Source organism: Myotis yumanensis, unplaced genomic scaffold (assembly GCF_028538775.1).
Source record: "Myotis yumanensis isolate MYYU_CA2020_CCGP unplaced genomic scaffold, mMyoYum1.0.hap1 SCAF_2, whole genome shotgun sequence".
Classification (NCBI taxonomy): Eukaryota; Metazoa; Chordata; class Mammalia; order Chiroptera; family Vespertilionidae; genus Myotis; species Myotis yumanensis.
In genome coordinates this window covers 5447886-5470186 of record NW_027223753.1, presented here as the reverse complement: position 1 = coordinate 5470186, position 22301 = coordinate 5447886, and the positions used below count along the sequence as shown (strand labels likewise).

Genomic DNA, 22301 nt, shown 5'->3' with positions numbered 1-22301 from the left:
GGGGGGTGGGAGTGGGGGAGAGCGGAAGGCAGTGAGAAGGGGTCAGCGTGAGAAGTGAAACCCAGAACCCAACTTGCCCGCTCAGCTGTGCTGGGAAGTTAGGGCTGTCCGCTGCACTCTGCACACGGGGCCCAGGGGGTGGCGGGGGGCTGCCTCTCATCAGAGACCATTGTTGAGGCGCCTCACCGCTCTTTCCCAGGGACCGGTTGTTAGACCCTTTTCTGCACCCGGAGGAGGTAGAAGGCGGGTAGACAGTTGACTAGGGAGCCTGAGGCTTTAGTGGCAGAAGGGAAGGTCCAGAAAGGGGACCATGTCGCATCAGGCATATGGCCGCTACTTAAACCCCAGCTGGCCAGCCTTTGGCCTGTCGGGTGGGCTTTTAGGGCCAGGGCTCTGCTAGGTTATGGGGACCGGGCAGTTGACGGGCACCTCCAGGGAAGCAGCTGTGCAGGCGCTGGCACATTTCTGAGTCCACCCTTTGCACAGAGAGCCGCCTCCCCAGGAGATCACCCCGCTGGGGAGCGCCTGCTGGTCCAGGGCTTGCCACCCAAGGGATGGGTGGATGGTGCAAGGAGTGTTCTTGGCCCACCGGCCCAGCTCCCTTGGTCTCCGAGCGCTGCTCCTGGCACTGGGCTGCCGAGGCTCCACCCCCACCAGCTGCCGCGTTATTTCTGACTCGTCCAGGAGTTACAGATCTGTAATCCAACCCCTCCAGCCTGGCTTCCTCTCCACTGGCTCTCCCGGAGGGGAAACCCTGGGACTTCTCTCCTGGGACCTTCCTGCAGGTCGGGTCCCCCTTGCACCTGGACACAGCTGCTGCCTGCAGGAGCGGCCTGGGACAGGTGGGTGGGCCTGCGAGGGGGGTGGCAGTGAGCCTGGGTCCGGTGCCCGAGAGCCCCGGCCCGCCGGTCCCCATCGAGGGACTCCTTGGAGCCCAGTCCAGGAGCTGGCCTCTTGGTCTCGGCAGGGGCTCTGCCTGAGAGAGCTGCCTTGGGGTTTGGGGCCGGGTGCTGATCCCATAGTTCCTCCAGCGGAGGCCTGGCCAGCTGCCTCTGATCGTGCCCCTCCTACTCCTGTGGAGGTGCTTGCTTTGAAAACCTGGGACACCGTGGGGGCATGCAGCCCATCTCTCATGGCAGAAGGCAGAGCTGGCCAGGAGTCTGGATCTCCTCGGTCTCCCTGGCCTGAGCTCTGTGCACACAGGGGCTGGTGGGGTCTCGGGGGAACAGGCAACTCGCCACCTACTCTGGACTCTCAAAAACGAGACCCTGCAGCAAAGTGGGTGGCCTGACACTCCCACGAAGCTCCCTGTCTCCTGGGCAGTCTCGTCCTGACACCCCCTATGCTTCTCGCTCTGCAGCAGTCCCCAGAGCTGGCCAGGGGATGAACCGCGAGGGGGCTCCCGGGAAGAGTCCGGAGGAGATGTACATTCAGCAGAAGGTCCGCGTGCTGCTCATGCTGAGGAAGATGGGATCAAACGTGAGTGCCTGAGGGGGCAGAGCAGAGGCTGTAGTTCCCGCCTGGAGCAGCCGTGGCCGGGAGGGATGCTGAGCCTGTGATTTGGCTCTGTGGCTGGTTCATGTGGCACTGAGTCTGGGAAGTGCAGTTCCAGGGGCACTGCCGGGGCATCTTCCCACCTTTGGGTCAGGTGGGTGAGTCTGTGCCCAGGGGCACTGGGCAGGACAGGCACGGAGAGGGAAGCGCCTTCCCAGTGGCCCTGCGCTACCCTGGAGTCCAGCCTCAGGTCTGCTCTGAGTGGCGAGGCCTCGTGGACCACGAGGTTTCAGGGATGGGAGGATGCTTGCTCTGGAACGGAGGGGTCAAACCTCCAGGGAGCAAAGGAGTTGGCACCTCTTGGGGACCAAGCAGGCGTGGCAGGTGCCTTCAGAAGCGATGGTCCGCCCTCACCTGCCGCTCTCCCCTTGCAGCTAACGGCCAGCGAGGAGGAGTTCCTGCGCACCTACGCGGGGGTGGTCAACAGCCAGCTGAGCCAGCTGCCGCAGCACTCCATCGACCAGGGTGAGTGAGGCCTGGCGGCCACCCCTTCCCAGGGCACCCAGTGAGGCTCCTTTAGAAAACGTAGCTGCAGCCCTCCCAGTGGGGGTCCGTGAGAGACAAGGAGGGGCCACAGCGCCCTCTTCCCCACAGAGCTGAGCCCCAGGCAGAGCCGCATCTAGCCCCGGAGCCCCGGGGGCCCCTGCCTGGTCCCAGCCTGCCGGGACCCCTTCCTAGGCCTGGAGGAGGCAAGAAGTGGAGGTGTCCAGGGGCCCCTGTCACTGCAGACGCTCTGATAGTTGCATTCCTCAACCTTTGGCCTGACCCCTGCCCACCCAGCACCCTTTGCAGGGGGAGTGACCCTGTCTTGTGTGCTAGGACCTGGCCTGGGTGCGGACTATACAGGGGCTGGTGTGTCCTGGCTGTGCCCAGAGGGGAGGCCCAAAGGCCCTGGAAGTGTCTGTGTGCCCCCGGGAGTCCATTCTTTTTTGAGTGCCATCAACTAATCATCATCATGGTAGTGGGTGGCATTTGAGTATATTGTCTAGCAGGCATGTGCTAAGTGCTTGATACACGTCATTTAATTTAAGTGTAGATTGCTACTATTTGTATTACTTCCACTTAACCGGTGAGGACACAGTTACTGCCCTTGGTCAGGCAGCCACTTACCAGGGGCCCTGGGTGCAGACCTGCAGCCCGATTCTTCATCTGGGTACTGGGCTCGCCACTGTCTGCCCTGGGGCAGCAGGAGGCTGCTGGGCACTTTCGGGGCTCCTCCTTTCTGGAAGCTTTATGCGACCCTGTCGCCCAGTCTCCTGGCCAGCGTCTCCTTCCAGTTTTTTTCTTTGGTTCTTATGACACTTAGTTTGAATTATTTGCCATAAAACAGCGTGGCACGTCCCATGTGAGGGGCTCCGTAGCAGGGCCGAGGGTCTGGCACACGGCTGCTTGTCCCGGAGCCGCCCTTCTTCTCCTGGACGTCACAGGGCTCTGCCCTGGCGCAGGGCCCAGTTCCCGAGCTCTGACGCTGGGCATGACCCGGCCTGTGCACCTAACTCAGCAGAAACGTACAGGACGTCCCAGTGGCTCAGGCAGCTCCCTGGGCAGCCACTCGCCGGGCCACACGCACAGGGCAGCCTGTGCTGGGCCGCCCGCACTGTTGGCGGAGCTGGGAGGGAGACGCGGGTGTGGAGTCTGCCCTGCCTCCTGGGGTCTGTTTTCTGGAGCGCGCTCCTCTTCCAGGCCCCTCTCCCAGTGCCGAACCACATCTCCCCGGAACCCTCACGTTTCTGAGTCCCTGGGCTTACCTTGCCTCCCACCCTGGTCTTGGCTCACTGAGTTAACCTGAATTTGAGCGGGCGTGGTAAGAATGCCTCTGGTAGAATGTTCTTCCTGGAAAAATCAAGACAAGCTGTAGAACTGTGTCAGTATAGAAAACAGCACATTCATCTCTCCCCCCACACCCATGCATGTATAGAAAAAAGGCTGAAATAAAATACACCAGGCCTGGCCGGTGTGGCTCCGTGGTTGAGCATCAACCCATGAACCAGGAGGACATGATTTGATTCCCCGTCAGGGCACATGCCCCAGTTGTGGACTCGATCCCCAGTAGGGGGTGTGCAGGAGGCAGCCGATCAATGATTCTCTCTCATCATTGGTGTTTCTATCTCTCTCTCCCTCTCCCTTCCTCTCTCTGAAAACAATGCAAACTTTTTGTTTTTAAGAAAACACACCAGGCTGCTAATAGAAATTTTTGATAGAGGGTAACACTAGATAAGGAACTTTCACTTTCCAAGTCACACATTTTTAGAATGCTAATTTTTAACATGGCTCACACAATTCTTTTGTAATAAGGGAAGTTTTTAAAAGTATTTTTATGAGAACTCTTTACCTCGCTCAGCCAAACCAACAATTGAGAATAAGAGTGAACTCTGTCGAGTCGTTTAGGAGATCATGGTGACCTCACCTGGCCCGAAACTGCTGAGCAGTCAGCAGTGAGTCATGCGTGTGGGTGTGACCATATGGGCCCGAATCTGGGCCCTTCTGAGTGCGGGTCGTCCACGGACACCAGGCTGGCCTCAGCCACCTCTCTCTCCAGGAAGCAGCTCCTGGAGCTGAGCCTGGAGCCAGGGGAGAACCTCCGGGCAGGCTGGTGGCAGGGGTGGCTCTCCGCTGCCGGGGTGTCCTGCAGGTGGCCCCTCACCGCCACGGTCACTCTGACCTGAGCCTCACGGAAGGCATGCGCTGCAGAAAGCCCAGGATTCCTGGGGACCTGAGCTGGGGAGGGTGGCTGTGCCCTTACTTCGCCATGAGCCTAGCCGTGGTCGGCAAACTTCGGCTCGCAAGCCACATGCGGCTCTTTGGCCCCTTGAGTGTGGCTCTTCCTAAGCCTTAGGAGTACCCTAATTAATAACAATGTACCTACCTATATAGTTTAAGTTTAAAAAATTTGGCTCTCAAAAGAAATTTCAATCGTTGTACTGTTGATATTTGGCTCTGTTAACTAATGAGTTTGCTGACCACTGGCCTAAAGACACCACGAACGCACACACAATGGCAACCAGCCAGCAGCCAGTCCAATCCCTCCGGCTGTGCAGGGACAAGCCTGAGAGTAAGACCTTACATTTCTGCCCTCCCCATGGCACCCAGTGGCTGTCGGCTAAAATTCTAGTTTGCCTGCCTTCTCTGTGGGCAGAGCCGACCTCAGCGGATGCCACGGGGCATGCTGCTGTCAGAGGCTCCAGTGCTGCCCAGGTGGCAAAAGCCTGGCTCACTGCTTCCCGTGCAGGGGCCCCAGCATGAAAGACCCCCAAAGGCCTAGGAGCAGAAGCCTGGTGGGAGTGCCTCCTGCCACAAGATGGCGCTGTCTCTCAGCAGATGCCCCTTGCTCCCTCCTGGGTGTCTGCAGCCTCTTGCTGTTCCAGCTCCCCTCTGTAGGGGGCCGGAGGCCACCCCTCCAATGGATCTCTGCTTGGCATTAGTCCTGGGGTCCTGCCCACAATCTTTAGAACCACAAATGCTTCCCGTCTGCAGCCGGAGGGGACTGGTACCCGGGGCACTGCTTGCCCTCCCTAGACCCAGGGAGGAGAGTGAGCTGGGCATTCGTTGCCCGCTGTAATCTGGCCCCTCCTGCTGCACCCAGGCCTCCCAGCCTCCCCCATTCCCGCTCTCCCCCTGGTAAACTTGTGTCCAGTATCTGCTGGGCCCAGGCAGGTGCTGGAGACCCTGGAGCGTGGGCCTGCCCCTGAGAGCTCACTAAATGGGTCTAGCAGAGGGTCCCGGGGCCCCCAGTACTGGACTGAACAGTGGACATGCCTGGCCTCTGCTGCTCTGAGACTGAGAGTTGAGAGGTGGCTGAGGCCAGCCTGGGTGTCCCATGGACGACCCGCACTCAGAAGGGCCCCGATTCCAGGGCCTATATGGTCACACCCACACGCCTATGACTACTCAGCAGTTTCTGGCCAGGTGAGATCACCATGATCCTTCTAGAAACCCTGCTTTTCCTCCTTGTCTTCCATGAGACACACCTCTCTCCCCTCCCCCAGTTTTCTACCTCTCTGCTCACCCCCCTGTGAATGCCCTCTTTCCCTGTCACGCTGGTCTCCTCCATATTCTGTCCTCTCGACTCTCAGTCTCATACGTTCTCTTTGGGAGCTCACATATGCTACGGTGACTTCCACAGACATGCTCCCTCAGCGCAGACCCCTCTGCTGACCCGACTGTACATGCGGCTCCCTACTGACCACCTCACCACGGATGTCCCACACTCAGCAGATCCAGGTCCAGAACCTTCCCCACCTGTGTTCTCTGCCGTGACGGGCGTGTCCTCCTCTCTTCCCCAAGTATCTCGAAGCTTTAATGCTGCTCAGATCTGCTTCATCTTCTCCATCTTGGTTTGAACCCCATTTGGCCTGAGCCTGTATTAATTCTCATCTTGATTACTGCAAAAGCTCCTAACGGGCACCCTGACGTCTCACTTGCCCCCCACAGTGCACTTTCTACCCCGTGGCCAGAGGGATTGTTGAAGGCCATGTCAGCAGGCCTCCCCCACTTAAAACCTTTCAATGGCTCTCTCCTGCCTGAGGTTGGAGTCCAGCCCCCTTAGCATGACGAGCAAGACCCCCTGCCAACCTGCACCACCATGACCTCATGCACCTTAGGCAGCCACAGGGAATGGCTCTCAGCTCCTGTCTCAGGCCACGCGTGTTCACACCTTTCTGCCTCTGCATCTGCCTCTCGGCTACTAGGAGCCCAGGAGCCAGGCCCTGACACCCTCTCCCTCCTGCCTCCCGCAGGCCAGGCCCTGACCACCCTCTCCCTCCTGCCTCCCGCAGGCCAGGCCCTGACCACCCTCTCTCTCCCCGCCTCCCGCAGCCCAGGCCCTGACCACCCTCTCCCTCCTGCCTCCCGCAGCCCAGGCCCTGACCACCCTCTCCCTCCCCGCCTCCCGCAGCCCAGGCCCTGACCACCCTCTCCCTCCCCGCCTCCCGCAGCCCAGGCCCTGACCACCCACTCCCTCCCCGCCTCCCGCAGGCCAGGCCCTGACCACCCTCTCCCTCCTGCCTCCCGCAGGCCAGGCCTTGACCACCCTCTCTCTCCCCGCCTCCCGCAGGCCAGGCCCTGACCACCCTCTCCCTCCCCACCTCCCGCAGGCCAGGCCCTGACTACCCTCTCCCTCCCCGCCTCCCGCAGGCCAGGCCCTGACCACCCACTCCCTCCCCGCCTCCCGCAGGCCAGGCCCTGACTACCCTCTCCCTCCTGCCTCCCGCAGGCCAGGCCCTCCTGTGATTTCCATCACATGTGTACTCTGTACTCGACTGTGCTGCTCACACACTGTTTCCTGGTCTGCCTCTGACCAACTCTGAGTTCCTTGAGCCTGGGACTGTGGTTTCCCTTCCTGTATGTGTGGGGCTGGGAACCTGCCGTCCCTGAGAAAGGCAGAGACATGGAGCCAGTTCTCTGAGCGCTGCAGGGACCTGACAGCCTGGCTTTGAACCAGAGGAGATCAGTACTTCCCTGGGAAGGTCACCTTGCGGAGAAGGCCCAGCTGCAGCTTCCAACGCCGGCGGGCAGAGTGCTGAGTTCATGCCTTTAGTGTTGCCAGCGCTGCTCTCTCCGTAGCATAACTGACCACTTTTCTGGCTATAAAATAACGCACAGTCAGAGGGAGAGACAGAAACAGCTTAAAGGATTGAATCCTATTACATAGCTCTCATCACTATTACCTTTTGTTAAATTTCCCGTCAGCCTTTTAAAAATATGCATCTATTTCCACCACAAAGTTGGGACCTTATACTATAAACATTTTACTACCCGTTTTGACATCCAGTTTTTTACTTATGATCATTTTACAATGTTTTAAACAATCTTCAAGAAAACATTTTAGCAATTGCATAACATGCAGCCATACGGCTGTGCCCTATTTTTTTAATTGTTTTATTGCTTAAAGTATTACAAAGGGTATTACATATGTCTCCTTTTTTCCCCCCGCCCTTGACAGTCCCCTGGCCTTCCCTACCCCCCAGTGTCTTATGTCCATTGGTTATGCTTATATGCATGCATACAAGTCCTTTGGTTGATCTCTTACCCCCACCTTCTGCCACCCTACTCTCCCCGGCCTTCCCGCTGCAGTTTGACAGTCTGTTTGAGGCAGCTCTGCCTCTGTATCTATTTTTGTTCATAAGTTTATAATGGTCTTTATTATCCATGAATGAGTAAGATCATGTGGTATTTTTCCTTCACTGACTGGCTTATTTCACTTAGCATAATGCTCTCCAGTTCCATCCATGCCATTGCAGATGGTAAGAGTTCCTTCTTTTTTACAGCAGCATAGTATTCCATCGTGTAGATGTACCACAGTTTTCTAATCCACTCATCTACTGATGGGCACTTAGGCTGTTTCCAGATCTTAGCTATCATGAATTGTGCTACTATGAACATATGGGTGCATATATCCTGTCTGATTGGTGTTTCTGGTTTCTTGGGATATATTCCTAGAAGTGGGATCACAGGGTCAAGTGGGAGTTCCATTTTTAGTTTTTTGAGGAATCTCCATACTGTCTTCCATAGGGGCTGCACCAGTCTGCATTCCCACCAGCAGTGCACGAGTGTTCCTTTTTCTCCCCATCCTCTCCAGCACTTGTCGTTGGTTGATTTGTTGATGATAGCCAGTTTGACAGGTGTGAGATGGTACTTCATTGTTGTTTTGATTTGCATCTCTAGGATGATTAGTGACTTTGAACATGTTTTCATATGTCTCTTGGCTTTCTGAATGTCCTCTTTTGAAAGGTGTCTATTTAAATCCTTTGCCCATTTTTTGATTGGATTGTTTATCTTCCTTTTGTTAAGTTGTAACATTTTAGCAATTGCATAACATGCAGCCATAAGGCTGTGCCCTATTTTTTGACGGATCCTTTATTGTTGGACATTGGTTTCTCATTTTTGCTGTTAATCACAACAGCAAAGAGACAGAGAAAAATATCGATGTGAGAGGAACACGTCGACTGGTTGCCTCCTGCACAAGCCCTGACCAGGGTGCCAGGGAGGAGACTGCAATCAAGCCTGCCCAGAGAAGCTCGGAGATCCTTGCCCCTTCTATTTGAGGAACTCTTTTGGACAACACAAATGATTTGATCATTCAGGACAGAACTGCTCTAGAGGAGCTCTGGACGAGGCTAGTGCCCAGCAGTCCCTACAGGTGGTGCTGGGGTGGTGCACCAACAATGAGCGGGTGTTTTCCAGTTGCTGGCTCCGATGCCTGTCTAGGGTAAGCCGTGGCCTGGCTCCTGGGCTAGTAGCGGGAGGCTCCTACCTCCCCAAGCCCCATTGCTTCTGCTGCTCGTTCGCTTCGGACTCTGGCACGAACCCCACCCGCTGACACGGTCCTTCCGGGGAATTGGACGGCGGGATGGCAGTGCAGGGCGCGCCGCGCTTCCTCCTGACCTTCGATTTTGACGAGACCATCGTGGACGAAAACAGCGACGACTCCATCGTGCGCGCCGCGCATGGCCAGCGGCTGCCGGAGAGCCTGCGCGCCACCTACCGCGAGGGCTTCTACAACGAGTACATGCAGCGGGTCTTCGAGTACCTGGGCGAGCAGGGCGTGCGGCCGCGGGACCTGCGCGCCGTCTACGAGGCCATCCCCCTGTCCCTGGGCATGGGCGACCTACTGCAGTTCGTGGCCAAGCAAGGAGCCTGCTTCGAGGTGATTCTCATCTCGGATGCCAACACCTTCGGCTTGGAGAGCACGCTGCGCGCCGCCAGCCACCTGGGCCTGTTCCGCCGCATCCTCAGCAACCCGTCGGGGCCCGACGCGCAGGGGCTGCTGGCGCTGCGGCCCTTCCACACGCACAGCTGCGCGCGGTGCCCCAGCAACATGTGCAAGCACAAGGTGCTCAGCGACTACCTGCGCGAGCGGGCCCAGGACGGCGTGCACTTCGAGCGCCTGTTCTACGTGGGCGACGGCGCCAATGACTTCTGCCCCATGGGGCTGCTGGCCGGCGGCGACGTGGCCTTCCCGCGCCGCGGCTACCCCATGCACCGCCTGATCCAGGAGGCGCAGGAGGCCGAGCCCAGCTCGTTCCGCGCCACCGTGGTGCCCTGGGAGACCGCCCACGACGTGCGCCTCCACCTGCAGCAGGTGCTGGAGGCGTGCTGAGACGGCGGCCTGCAGGGGGCGCCTCGACCAGGAGTGAGGAAGGGAGATCGGGGAAAGACAATCTAGTTTTTTAACTTCCTTTCCCTTTCGCTTTGGTATGTCCCCCTTTGGTGTGGAATTTCTAGAATTCCAGGCCCGTCCATTCGGGGGCTGAAGGAGGGAGTTCAGAGCCGATCCGAACTATCCATGCAGTTAAGCCAGCGCGGCCGCCCCCCTCAGAGCCACAGCAAACACTTCAATTCTGGACGGTGGCCCAACCTGGGTGACGCGCATTCCTGGGAAGGCAGCAGCGTTTCCTAAAAGCTCGTCCTCTGAACTGGGAGGAAGAGGTTCCCTTGTAGGCGAGAGAACTTTAACGGCTGCCTGGCCGGTAACTTCCCCTCTCCCAGGCTTAGGTCAAGGAGGAATCCTCCTGCACCGACTCCCCGCGGAGAGAGGAAGCTTTCCCCCCACGACAGCCCCAGGCCTAGATTTCGCTTCACCTACGGCGATGCCACACTACATCCCTTTTCTTGCCTCCCTTCCCCGCCCATCCGGCCAGCAACCCCAAAGGAAGAAAAGCCAGACGGAACAGTCGCCTCCTGGTGGTGGAACGAGGTAGCACACTGTCTGGCTTGGGTGGGACCACCCAGGAACCTCGCAGCGGCGCTGCGGTGTCCTCTCCTACCCCAGCCTTGTCTATGCAACAAGACCGGGGACAACCCAGTCACCCCCGTGGGCTGGGCCCTCTGCGGCCCCCTCCTCTCCTATGGAACAGAAAGCCATGATGTTTTAAAGCAGAGCCAGCGAAACCCAAGGCCCTCCTCTTTGGTGTTTTAGAGCTATTAAAGCAGGTGAAGGGGGAAGAGTCAAAAAAAAAAATCACAACAGCAAACACTCACTGAGGTCCTGCTCTGAGCCTGGTTGCTTGTTGAGGGTTTTCCCAGGAAGCCTCACAAGAGGCCTCTTCACTTTCAAAAAGAGTCAGTGGCTGGAGAGGTTAAGTAACAAGTCCAAGGCCATAGAGCCGGTCAGCGGGTCCAGGCTGTGCCACATGTTGACTTTCTATGTGTAAATCTTCAGTTATTTTAAGAGAATTCTAGGGGTGGCTTACAGGCCCCACGCGTTTCCAAGCAACAGGAGAGACGTGGCAGTCACCGTGGCATCTCAGGAGGCACAGCATTGTTGTCCCGGGCCCTGCAGGCCTTTGAGTGTGTGGTTCTCGAGAGCGCCAGTCTCTTCCCGCCCCAGCACCGCCCCGGGAACGGGGCCCAGCGGGTGCCCATCCCAGGCCCCAGTGCACAGGGCAGAGGCCCCCTGTGGCCCGTCACCTGCAGAGTTGTCATCCTGGTGCGGTGCTTCGTATGGGCCCTTGCCTAGGTGTCCTGGGGCTGTGAGGGACCCCGATTTGCTAAGGAAGCTCTTGTCCTTCTCTTCCCCTCTCCTGGGCTGGGAGCTGTGGTGCAGGCTGGGTGGCTCCTCACGCCGGTCCCAGCCTCATCTGATCACACTTTTTCTGCAAGAGACTTTCCAGGGAAGGTCCCCAGCCTGGAGCCAGCTGGGCTGTCCCAGGCTCTGCTGGCTCCCACCCTCTGAAGCCGAGGCTACTGGCTCAGGGCATGCAGCCAGAGAGCCCAAAATAGGTCATTTGATCTTAGGTTTACACGGAATCCGGGTAAAGGGGCTGTGGTCATGGTCATGGGCAACAGCAGGGAGCCAGCAGCTCCGAGGGAGTGGCCCACCCCTTGCACAGCACTTTGCAGTCGGTCACCCCACTTGGCCCCCTCAGCAGCGTCGGTGGAAGTGCTGACACCATCTCCATCTTACAGCCAGCGTTCTTCCTGGAACCTCTCGCACCCCTTCCCTCCTCTGCTCTCTCACCTCCTCCATGCAGCCCTCCTTGCGCCTTTCGGGTCGTCGCTGCTCCTCTCGCTGCTGAGCTGAGTCTCCATAATCACATTGTGCCAGGGTCCGTGGGGCCAGGTCAGCGCTGTGTTCAGCCCTAGTCCAGCTTCTGGCCCACAGCTGGGCTTTGCTGGATCCTCGCGTGGACCCGGGCTTCTCCCAGAGGCACTGGTGCTAACAAGCTTAGGGCTGAAATCACAGTCAGGCCCCGGAGGACTCACCCTATGGATGGGAAGCTAATCTGTTTTCACTTTAATCAACACTTATGAGAGAATTACCTGTGACCTAATAATAATGAAATTGAACCCAAAAAATTACATATACATTGGATCCAACTGAAAAATCAGCCAGAGGGACTTGGTAACTTGTGTTACAGAAAAATAAAAATCCAAGAAAGGGTAAGGAATGTGCTGAAACGCAGGCCAGCTGCTCAGTTCCGCATTCTGGTTCCGGCTGGCAAAGGGCTGCTTTGACCTTCCTTGCAGTGTCACGGGGCCTATTGTTTAGAACTGAGAACAATGCCCTTGTGCAACTCTAATTAGCCTCCAGACGCCCCTAAGAGGCGACCTCTGCCTTGGACAAGAGCACTAGGGGGCCGCTCTCCCGGTGATGGGACACTTTTGCTCATGTTAGCCCCGGATCGGGATCTGTGTGCCAGGCACCTGCCTTTTCACAGCCCCGCCCTCGAGCTGCTGGTCCAGCAGGGCAGACGCAAGAGCAAATGTGTAAAGAACTTTGGGCACACAGATCACAGGAGGACTGGTCCCGAGAGAAGGACACCTCACGAGGAAGCCACAGAGAAGAGGCGCCGTTCGCCTGGGCCGGGAAGGGTGCGTGGGAGTGTGTGCGTGGGAGACCTAGGGGAGGACGGCACAGGCCGGGGGAGCCCGGAGCCTGCCCAGTGTGCGAGAGTTTTGAGTGTCTACGTGTCTACACGTGGTGAGTGGCCGAAAGGCAAATGGGCTCAGGACGGAGTTTATTCTGAAGACTGTAAGGGGTCCCCACGGCCTGAAGGGGAGCTAGAAGCGTCAGTTGTCATCCATTTAGGGCAGCAGTTCTCAACCTGTGGGTCGCGACCTCTTTGGGGGTCAAATGACCCTTTCACGGGGTCGCCTAAGACCGTCGGAAAACACGTATATAATTACCTATTGTTTTTGTGATTAATCACTATGCTTTCATTATGTTCAATTTGTAACAATGAAAACACATCCTGCATATCAGATATTTACATGATGATTCATAACAGTAGCAAAATTACAGTTATGAAGTAGCAACGAAAATAATGTTATGGTTGGGGGTCACCACAACATGAGGAACGGCATTAGGAAGGTTGAGAACCACTGATTTAGGGTGAGCGCTGGGGAGAGGTCATGGGCAGAAGGCGAGGCAGGAAGACAGCTGGAAGGTCACAGTGATGGCCGGTGCAAAGTGATGCGGGACATTTAGGACAGAGAACCTGCAGGCTGGGCGAGCAGGTGGGGTTGGGATCTGAGACTGAGGTCCTAGTGGATGAGACAGGGAGGGGAGCTCTGAGTGGGAGGGGCCTGTGGGTGTCCAGGAGGGGTGAGAGCAAGGTCAGAGCGCAGGTGCAAGGTGGGAGCAGATGGAGGACGGGGTTTGGGTATTGGTGAGGCCTGGGGTCAGGTGAGGTCGTCCAGGGAAAGCAGGCAGGGCGAGGGCAAGGGGAACTCAGTAGGCACAGCACGGAGGGCAGTGGGAGGAGCAGCTCTGGGAGGGGCAGGGTCCGCAGGGTCACTGTCAGGGTCCCTGGGCTTCTGATTGAGAGGCCAGTGGTGACTTTCCCCAAAACAGTTTCTATGGAGCGCCAGCTGGAAGCCAGATTGCTGTGGGCCAGGGAGTAAGCGAAAAGCGAGGGAGTGGAAGCAGGACAGACCTCTTTCTGAACATTGGCCGAGAAGGGACAACATGGGTGGGGAGCGGAGATCAAGGGACAGTCTGTAGCATCGAGTTCTCTGAGTGTGGGCCACAGATGACCACACTGAATCACCGAGGATACTTGTTAAAATGCAGACACCCCCTTCCCCCCCAGCCCTGTGAAATCAGGCAGGTAGGCCGGGGAACTGGCATGTGAAACCACCCTCCTGGTGATTCTGATGCCTCTTAGAATCCGGGAACATGCAGGCCTTTGCAGACCTGGTCTTTCCTGACCCTGCAGGGAACCACCCACTCCTCCCAGATCCTGGCCCTTTCTCTATAGTCAAGCCTCTGGTCAGGGAGAGCTTACATTTTGGGAAACAAAAGAATTAGAATGAGGGGGCACCTCAATGACCTGAGAGGACAGACTCCAGAGGTAGGTTGTGTGTGTTGGGTTCAGGGGCATGTGGAGGGTGGGACGGGGCGATGTGAGTTTAGGGAAACAGGTCTGGACTAGAGCAGGTGGGTTTGGGGGAGGGGTCTGGACTAGAACAGGTGGGTTTGGGGAGGGGTCTGGAGTAGAGCAGGTGGGTTTGGGGGAGGGGTCTGGACTAGAGCAGGTGGGTTTGGGGGAGGGGTCTGGACTAGAGCAGGTGGTGTGGGGGAGGGGTCTGGACTAGAGCAGGTGGTGTGGGGGAAGGGTCTGGACTAGAGCAGGTGGGTTTGGGGGAGGGGTCTGGACTAGAGCAGGTGGTGTGGGGGAGGGGTCTGGACTAGAGCAGGTGGGTTTGGGGAGGGGTCTGGAGTAGAGCAGGTGGGTTTGGGGGAGGGGTCTGGACTAGAACAGGTGGGTTTGGGGAGGGGTCTGGAGTAGAGCAGGTGGGTTTGGGGGAGGGGTCTGGACTAGAGCAGGTGGTTTGGGGGAGGGGTCTGGACTAGAGCAAGTGGTTTGGGGGAGGGGTCTGGACTAGAACAGGTGGGTTTGGGGGAGGGGTCTGGAGTAGAGCAGGTGGGTTTGGGGGAGGGGTCTGGACTAGAGCAGGTGGGCTTGGGGGAGGGGTCTGGACTAGAGCAGGTGGGCTTGGGGGAGGGGTCTGGACTAGAGCAAGTGGTTTGGGGAGGGGTCTGGACTAGAGCAGGTGGGTTTGGGGGAGGGGTCTGGACTAGAGCAGGTGGTTTGGGGGAGGGGTCTGGACTAGAGCAGGTGGGTTTGGGGGAGGGGTCTGGAGTAGAGCAGGTGTGTTTGGGGGAGAGGTCTGGAGTAGAGCAGGTGTGTTTGGGGGAGGAGTCTGGTCTAGAGCAGGTGGGTTTGGGGGAGGGGTCTGGACTAGAGCAGGTGGGTTTGGGGGAGGGGTCTGCACTAAAGCAGGTGGGTTTGGAGGAGGGGGTCTGGACTAGATCAGGTGGGTTTGGGGGAGAGGTCTGGACTAGATCAGGTGGGTTTGGGGGAGGGGTCTGGACTAGAGCAGGTGGGTTTGGGGGAGGGGTCTGCACTAAAGCAGGTGGGTTTGGGGGAGGGGCCTGGATTAGAGCAGGTGGGTTTGGGGGAGGGGTCTGCACTAAAGCAGGTGGGTTTGGAGGAGGGGTCTGGACTAGAGCAGGTGGGTTTGGGGGAGGGGTCTGGACTAGAGCAGGTGGGTTTGGGAGAGGGGTCTGCACTAAAGCAAGTGGGTTTGGGGGAGGGGCCTGGATTAGAACAGGTGGGTTTGGGGGAGGGGTCTGGAGTAGAGCAAGTGGGTTTGTGGGAGGGGTCTGGACTAGAGCAGGTGTGTTAAGGGGTGGGGTCTGGACTGGAGAAGAGCTGGTGTGTAGAACCCGAGTTGTGACCCCACAAATGCTAACTTTGGTGCCCTGTGTGTGGACGTTGTCCTGGCGCTCAGGTGGGGAGAAGAGGTGTGATGCTTCAGGTTTTGCAGATGAAGAAACGGGAGTGGATGTGCAGGGACTCGCCCTGCGTCACAAAGTAGGCCAGGTCAGGCTCAGAACCAGGTTCCAGGGTCCCAGCGTCCACAGAGGCTGCCCAAGCCCAGGCAGGGCCCTCAATGGCTGGTCAGGAGGCCCGCCCCTGCTGGGAGCCCGCTGCATGCTCCCTGGTGTGCCCCTCGTCCTGGCAGCCTGGGTGCCTGGTGATGTGCTGTCAGCTGGGAGCCCAAGCCTGGAGCCCACTTTGGCTGCTGACTCCTTGGTGGATCAGGGCTGCTGTCCCCATGGCAACCCATGTCTTGCTATCTCTGGGTAAAAGCCATCCCCTGGGAACTTTGGGCATCAGAGCTGAGACCTATAGAACCCGGGTTCCTAGGCTGCAGCTGCTATAAACAGTGAGTGCCACCCAGTGGGCGGAGTTTGGGAGGAGGCCTAGTCTGGGGTGGTGCTCGAGCCTCATCCCTTTCCTGGTCCCCATGGAAACTTTCCCCAGAGGAGGAGCAGCTGAGACCTGTTTGTCCAGGAGCCTCACTGCCTGGCTCCTCTCTGCAGAGCCAGTAGCTGAGCTGCTGCGTGTTGAGTGGCGGGTGGCAGACTCTAGTTGGTGTTGACAGCAAGACAATGAGGTCATTGGGTGAAGAGGTACCACAACCAGAAATCATGGCAGAGAAGGGGACACAGGGGAGGCGTGTGGTCGTGTTCCCTCTTTGGCTGGTGGCTGTGAGCGTGGAGGGGGGCCCGGGCCCAGCAGGTTGGGCTCCCTGGACGGCTTTGAAGCATTAGCTGAAGGGAACCCCTCTGCTGTCCCCTGCCCCCGCAGTGTGGGAATTGGAGACCGGGGCTTCAGTTTGTATTTCTGAGTTTCCTGGGCCCCAGTGCAAGCGTGTCAAACTCAAAGGCTAACACAGGCCACATAAGGTTTAAGTTTATGTGGGCCGCAGAAAAACAAAAGGTTCAGTTTTCATAGAAATTAGGTTTATTTCGAAAAGCATAGTATAAAAAAAGCACAAGAGCAATGATAAGATGAATGTTTTCTTCCTGACACTTGGCATCTCTTCTCTGCTACTACTTTCCTATTTCGGGGAAATCTTGTTCGCAATGATTACTTTCAAAACTGAGCCCAGGCAAATGTCAGTGATTCTGGATCTGACAGGAGACTTCTTTCCTTTCATAATTGTAATAACTGCTCACCCGTTATATTGGCTGGGCCGCAGACATATTCGTTGTGGGCCGCGAGTTTGACATGCTTGCCCCAGTGGTTTACCCTCATTAGGAAGGTGTTAGGCCCCTTCGAGGTCAGGAGGTCAAGAGACCCCAGCACATCTGACCCTGGAGGAGCCCTGGGAAGCCCTGCAAACAGGGGGTACCGGGTTTCAGAGAGGCCCCTGTCCCCAGAGCACATGGCCGTGGGAGCGGGGCCTGGAGGAGCCCCTGGCTCCAAATCGGGTGATGTGGGCGCCCCCACCCACGGCTGATGGCGCTTCTGGGAGTAGCCCCTTTCCCCCGGGGACATTTGTACAGGGCTGGGTCCTGGACTGTGGGGCCCGGGGCCGGCCTCCGTTGGGAGCTGAACCCAGCATCTTGAACCTTGTGTCAGTTTCTTGGCTAGGGCTGCTCGGGGCTGCTTTCTCTCTCCCTTCCACCTGTAAGAGCCAGCTCTGCTCGGGGCAGTGCAGGATCTGGAGCTGGGAGAGCTCTGGGGTCCCCTGGTCCCCCTGCCACCCGGTGGAACAGCAGGAACTGCAGTGTCCCTGCCTCCCTCGCTGGGCCCTCTGTGGTCGCTCCTGGAGAGGGAGGATGGAGTTGGGAGCTGTCCTGGTCTGCCCTGGGGCCCCAGCCCAGCTCTCGGTGAGCCCCAGACTCAGTGCTTTTCCAGGACTGAGTTCTGAGCCCCTAGAAAAGGGCGAGGTCTCCACTAGGGTTTATGGCCACATCTGAGACACAGAGGCTGTGAGTCCCGCCACTCCACCCATCGGCCTCAGGGCCGCGCCATCTCCCTGTACCTTCCTGTTCTTCATCCACCATCACGGACCCAGTTCTCACATGTGGCTGATAGGGGTATGTTCTCACAATTCCGGACACAGATTGAGGCGCCTAGTGTATTGATGCAAAGACCTTTGAAAGACTTCAACTTAGAGTCTCAACTGTCTGAGCGCCTTGTGGGCTTTCTCCAAACCACACTGCCTCCTGGGCCAGCACCCTGCAGTGAGCTGGGCTTCCTGATGGCCACGTGTAGCTCCCCGTCGTCAGCTGGGACCTGGGCCCAGGCTGGTGCTGGGTGTGGAGCCGGATCTGGGCTTTCCATGCTGCTGTTGTGAATTCATCCCGAGCTTGAAACAGACCAGCTCCCCATTGTCTGTCTCCCGCCCCCGGCCCCGGGCCAGCTTCCCTTTCACAAGCTCCTGCATAGTTGTCATTTTTCTCTCCCCAGTCACTTGACTGGACTCTGTTAAAGGGGCAAAGCTGGCATTAGGCGTGGGCTGAGACGGCCCACTGCGTGCCCTGCCCTGGTTCAGAGCTGTGCCCTCAGCAGGGCCTGGGCCCTGCTTTCCATAGCAGGTGAGCCATGGGACGGGGAGGTGTCTGGCAGGCAGCGGCCAGGCAGGGGGCGGGGCATGGGACGGGTGGGGGGGGGGCACTCCCAGGGTGGCATTCTGGGTTCCATGCTGAATTTTCTTCAAGGCGCCCGAGGGCCACTTTGATGTTGGTTTTTAAATCCCGGCTTTGGTTCCATTCTCTTTGGTCAGAGGATGTAATTATTTTGTGTTGCTTTTTTCAGTTTGCTAGTATTTTTTTAGTATTTTTGCAGAGCACAGGTGTGATGAGTATCTGTAGCCATATGAGATCCTGGTCTGCAGTTCTTTTCTTTGCTGTCTTGTCTGGTTCTGGCTCTCTTTGTCCTGGTGGGAAGGGACGAACAGGAGCTCTGAGCCCGGGTACAGACGTGTCGGCAGAAGTGCCCACGTGGCAGACGGCCTCACCTGTAAAGGGGGGAGGAAGCCTAGCCAGCCAACCGCCTGGAGGCAGTGGGCGGGGCTGCTGGCCTCTGTGCAGTGTCTTCCTGTTCTGAGTCCCATGACTCCACACAGTGGGAGCACCCACGGGAGACACCACATGCTGATCATCTCTGAGGGCCCTCGTGGCTCTAAAGCTCGGACAGCTTGACTCATGGGAACTCACTGAGCAGCTCACCCTCCCTGCTAGGTTACCCCCAAATCCCGTGGAGAAAGGGGGAGGGAAAGGTGTGTCCTCGCCGAGGGGCCTGCTGATGATGGGCGCCAGGCCACCTGATAGAATGGAGAGGCTGGGGACACAGGCTGGGCAGCTGGGGTGTCAGGGGCCCTGCGCCTAGGCCTGGGCTCCTCCGGGGAGCAGTGGCCATTCCCTCTGCCGACTCCATCCCTCCCGGGGCAGCCAGTGCTGTTTGTGTGACTGCAGCTCAGGGCCCTGTGAGGAAGCCCCCAAGGCAGGCCAGGAAAAGCGAGTGTCTGCCTCTGCTCAGCGAGCCAGGCTTCCTGTGCGGACAGCGCCCCTCCAGTGATCTCCCGCCAGCCCCCACTGATGAGCGAGCTGGGGAGGCGGCCTGGGGAAGGCTGGCATCTGTTAGGTAGCAGCTCAGCTGCCACGCAGGGTATGATGTAATCCTGGACTCTGTGGTTGCTAGGGAAATTCTGCGTGGTCCTGGGACTGAGGCGAGAACAGAATGTCCCCGAGAAGACAGGGAGGATTTGCAGGGCCTCCCAAGCCAAGGAGCCCCATCCCCAGGAGTCAGATGATCTGAGCTCCTTTAGACCTTATTCCCCTTTTCAGGGTGCACTGTCAGAGCCCCATCGAGGCAGGTGGGTGGTGACAGCACCTGTGCTCTGGTGCCAATGGAAGGCGCATTTCTGCGATGATCCAGCCTTGTGGGCGGGCCCTCCTGCAGCGCCCGTGGCGGGTGCCCCCTCCGTTGTCCATGAGGCAGCCAGGTAGGAAGGAGGTCAGCCGGCGACTGCCAGTGAAGGAGAGGGTGCCCTGAGGTGGGGAAGCGGCCAGCACCATGCCTGGGGGCGGAAGCCGTTTCACAGGCCAGTTCCACTGTGCGCCTCCCACACCCGCTCCCCCTTCAGTGGCCTTTCTGTGTCTGCTGTTCCAGTCCTCCCTCCCGGGAGAACTCCTCCAGTTAGCACAGAAGAGAAATACGCCAATTCTGGGCGCAGCCAAGAGCCATCCTTTAGAAAAGGGGGGAACGTGGCAGGACTCAGGGAGGGCCAGGGCCAGAGGCGCAGGGGGACCCCGGTCCCCTCACCTGCCCTGCAGGGTCTGCCGCTAAGTCAGCTCCTTCCTCCCGGCACCTCTGGGTGGGAGGCAGGTCAGGGTTCCAGGCGCTTTCCCTCCCTCTCCTGCTGGTTTTGGCTGCGTGTCAGAGCCTGCCTTATGGAAAACAAGACAAAGGAAGTGATTTCATGAGTGCCTGGGCCAGATCCTCAAGTCCATGATTAAAAACAGCAGCAATAAAGATTATGGCCGTTATCTGTCTCCTATGGAGCCAGACCGCCTGCTCCTTGGAACAGGTGTTGGGTTTGGGCAAAGAGGCCTGGCTCGTAGAAACCATAATGAGCAAGGTCCTCCTAAGCGATCAAGATAAGAATCTTAGGAAGAAAAGGGGAGGTTCCGAAGGACCTGACTGTGGTGGCTTTGGAGCAACGGTGTGAGCAGAGCCCTGCTCCAGCAGCAGCCCTGGGTTCTCACACTCACCTCCTAGCCGTGCAGCCTTCAGCAGGCCTGAGCCTCACCCCTTCCCCCCTCAACCCTGCAGCCGGTTGCAGGCATATCCCCTGGCCAGGCTGCAGGGGAGGCCTGTGGGGAGGTGGGCTTCCTGGGAAGTGCTTTGTACTCGAAAGCACCTCCCAGAGGTGGACTGATGCTGCACCTGAGGCCACAGCCTCCTCGCCTCCTCCCAGGTTGCACCTGGTGCCGGAGGCCCATCCAGCAAGTCTCTTCCGCTTGTCCCCAGGTGCAGAGGACGTGGTGATGGCGTTTTCCAGGTCGGAGACAGAGGACCGGAGGCAGTAGCTACGAATCCCAGGGAACATCCTGAAAGCTGGCACCGGCCAAGAGATCTGTGTGGACCTCGTCTGGCTGAGTGGCAGCGGGTCACCTTCCCCATTCCCCCTCTTCACCCCACCCACCCCACCCCCACCCCACCCACCCCACCCCACGGCCACTCAGCAGGGCTGGCATCGAGGAAAACACCGGTTGTGCAGTTGTGATTGGCTTCAAGGGACGGACTCATGATTGGCTTCAGGAAGAAACCTTTTTATTTTTAAATCTTGACCAACGGAAACCTTTTATTTTTATTTCTGACTCTTATTTTTTAAATTTGCGCCTCGGGTACATGGCTTCCCAGGAAGCTCTCCGAGCTCTGGTGCTTTCTTTATTTAGGTCACTTTTTAGGAACGTGAAGAGGTCTGATTGGCTGCTCAGACTCGAAAAGGATGTTGATTGGCTGGCTAACGGGAAACGATTTTTTTCTTGAATGGCTGCAGGTGTTCTGCTGATAGCAACAGCTTCTCTCTTGAATGCTGAATACAGGGTTTGGGACATTGGTTGTTATATTTGACTTGAAAAAAAAAGAAAGAAACCAAGTGCGCTTTGCAATATTTATTACACAGCTGGCTGCTTTCACGTGTTTCGTTTGTGTTTGCATTTGATTGTGTGTTTCGTTTCCCATTGGCTCCCCCATGACTCCCGTTGCTCTGCCCCCCACCCCCCACCCCTCACCCCCTCTGCTGCACGCAGGCCCTCTGCAGCCCGGGTCCACCTGGAAGGTGCATTTGCTTTAGTGACCACCCCTGACTCCACCAGTAAGGGGACCTCGAGGAACCCCAGCAGCATCCGCAGCTGCAAAATGGGGCCCCCAAGGAGGTCTGTGTTGTCCTGAAGGAGCAGCGGGAGCTGAGCGGTGACTGGCCATTAGCCAGGATTTACGTGCATCACTTCCAGGCTGGCGGCCGGCCAGCTTCCCTGGACGAGAATGGAGGGCCCGCTGCGCCGGGCCTCCCGCCTGAGCCCGACCGAGCTGAGCAGAAGCTGCACCAGGCAGCTCTGTCGAATCCATTCTCTGCATCTGCTTCCTGAGGCCTCCTCTGGGGGTCCTCCTGGAAAGGGCAGGAGCTGCTCCCCCAGCTGTGAGACCCCACAGTGTCTGCCCAGGAGCCCGGAACCCACACAAAGACCCCAGCTTGATGCACAAAGCCTGCGAGTCCTTTGCCTCCAATCACCCACCCCTGACCGCCCCCAGCCAGGCTCCCCAAGTGTCTGCTGCTGGACGGTGGGTCCCGGCCAACACTCTGGTTCTCTCATGCGGCCTGTGCCTCTCAGTACACCTCCTTCCCAAAGGTCCCTCCGAGTCAGCCTGGAAGGGAGGCGTCTTTTATGAAGGGCTTCAATGAGCACAGACCACAGCCTGTCCTCAGCCCCGGCCCCGAAGCTCATGGCAGCGCCCCGTCTTTGAATGGCTACGGGCACCCCAGTCTTCCCACCTGCTCTCCCCCTTCCCTGAGGCAGCCTGCCCTTCTCCCCTCTCCTCTCACAGGATCCACCTGGGCAGGAGGAGGAAGATGCAGGGAGGGGAAGCCGCCCCTCCCCCTAAGGTAGACGCCCAGGAGCCCAGAGCCAGAGCAGACTCAGCCACATCTCCCCTTCTCAGGGCTTGGGCTGCCGTGGAGCACAGGGGCCGAATGTTAGCGTGTCCTAGGCCTGAGCCTGGGAGAGCCCTATGGTTCGGGGGGGGGGGGGGGGGGGGCGGCGAATCGGGGGAGGGGGGTCACCCTGTGCTGATCTTGCCCCAGAAGCAAGACTTGAGTGTCAGAGTGTCATGGCCTAAACACCGTGTCCTCCTCCATGCACGGGCCCCTGGCCCTGGTTAGTGGACCATTAACTGCAAAGGCCATTGATCCCCAGGGACGAGGACTGTGGGGACCCC

The 22301-nt window shown here is 58.2% G+C and overlaps 2 protein-coding genes across 2 annotated transcripts in view; both read left to right on the top strand.

The window, feature by feature from the left end:
- The window catches only part of CTNNBIP1 (catenin beta interacting protein 1), a 51020-nt gene extending 30015 nt beyond the window's left edge, over positions 1 to 21005 (top strand). The window contains exons 3-5 of the mRNA XM_070404039.1: positions 1361 to 1479; positions 1929 to 2019; positions 20331 to 21005. Coding sequence (XP_070260140.1) covers positions 1384 to 1479; positions 1929 to 2019; positions 20331 to 20389 — 246 coding nt within the window. The 5' untranslated portion in view covers positions 1361 to 1383 and the 3' untranslated portion in view covers positions 20390 to 21005. The remainder of the gene's footprint in view (positions 1 to 1360; positions 1480 to 1928; positions 2020 to 20330) is intronic.
- LOC139001611 (phosphoethanolamine/phosphocholine phosphatase-like) lies at positions 8413 to 10497 on the top strand. The gene is made up of 2 exons (XM_070403124.1): positions 8413 to 8758; positions 8887 to 10497. The coding sequence occupies exons 1-2, from the start codon at positions 8718 to 8720 to the stop codon at positions 9650 to 9652; spliced, it is 807 nt and encodes a 268-aa protein (XP_070259225.1). The 5' UTR covers positions 8413 to 8717; the 3' UTR covers positions 9653 to 10497.
- Positions 21006 to 22301: the final 1296 nt, after the last annotated feature.

What these genes read in the sequence shown, in the direction of transcription:
- LOC139001611 (XM_070403124.1), top strand. Translation starts at nt 8,718, where the DNA reads ATGAGCGGGTGTTTTCCAGTTGCTGGCTCCGATGCCTGTCT. An exon ending in GCTGGCTCCGATGCCTGTCT is followed by an intron (nt 8,759 to 8,886) that starts AGGGTAAGCCGT and finishes CGGTCCTTCCGG; the next exon opens with GGAATTGGACGGCGGGATGG.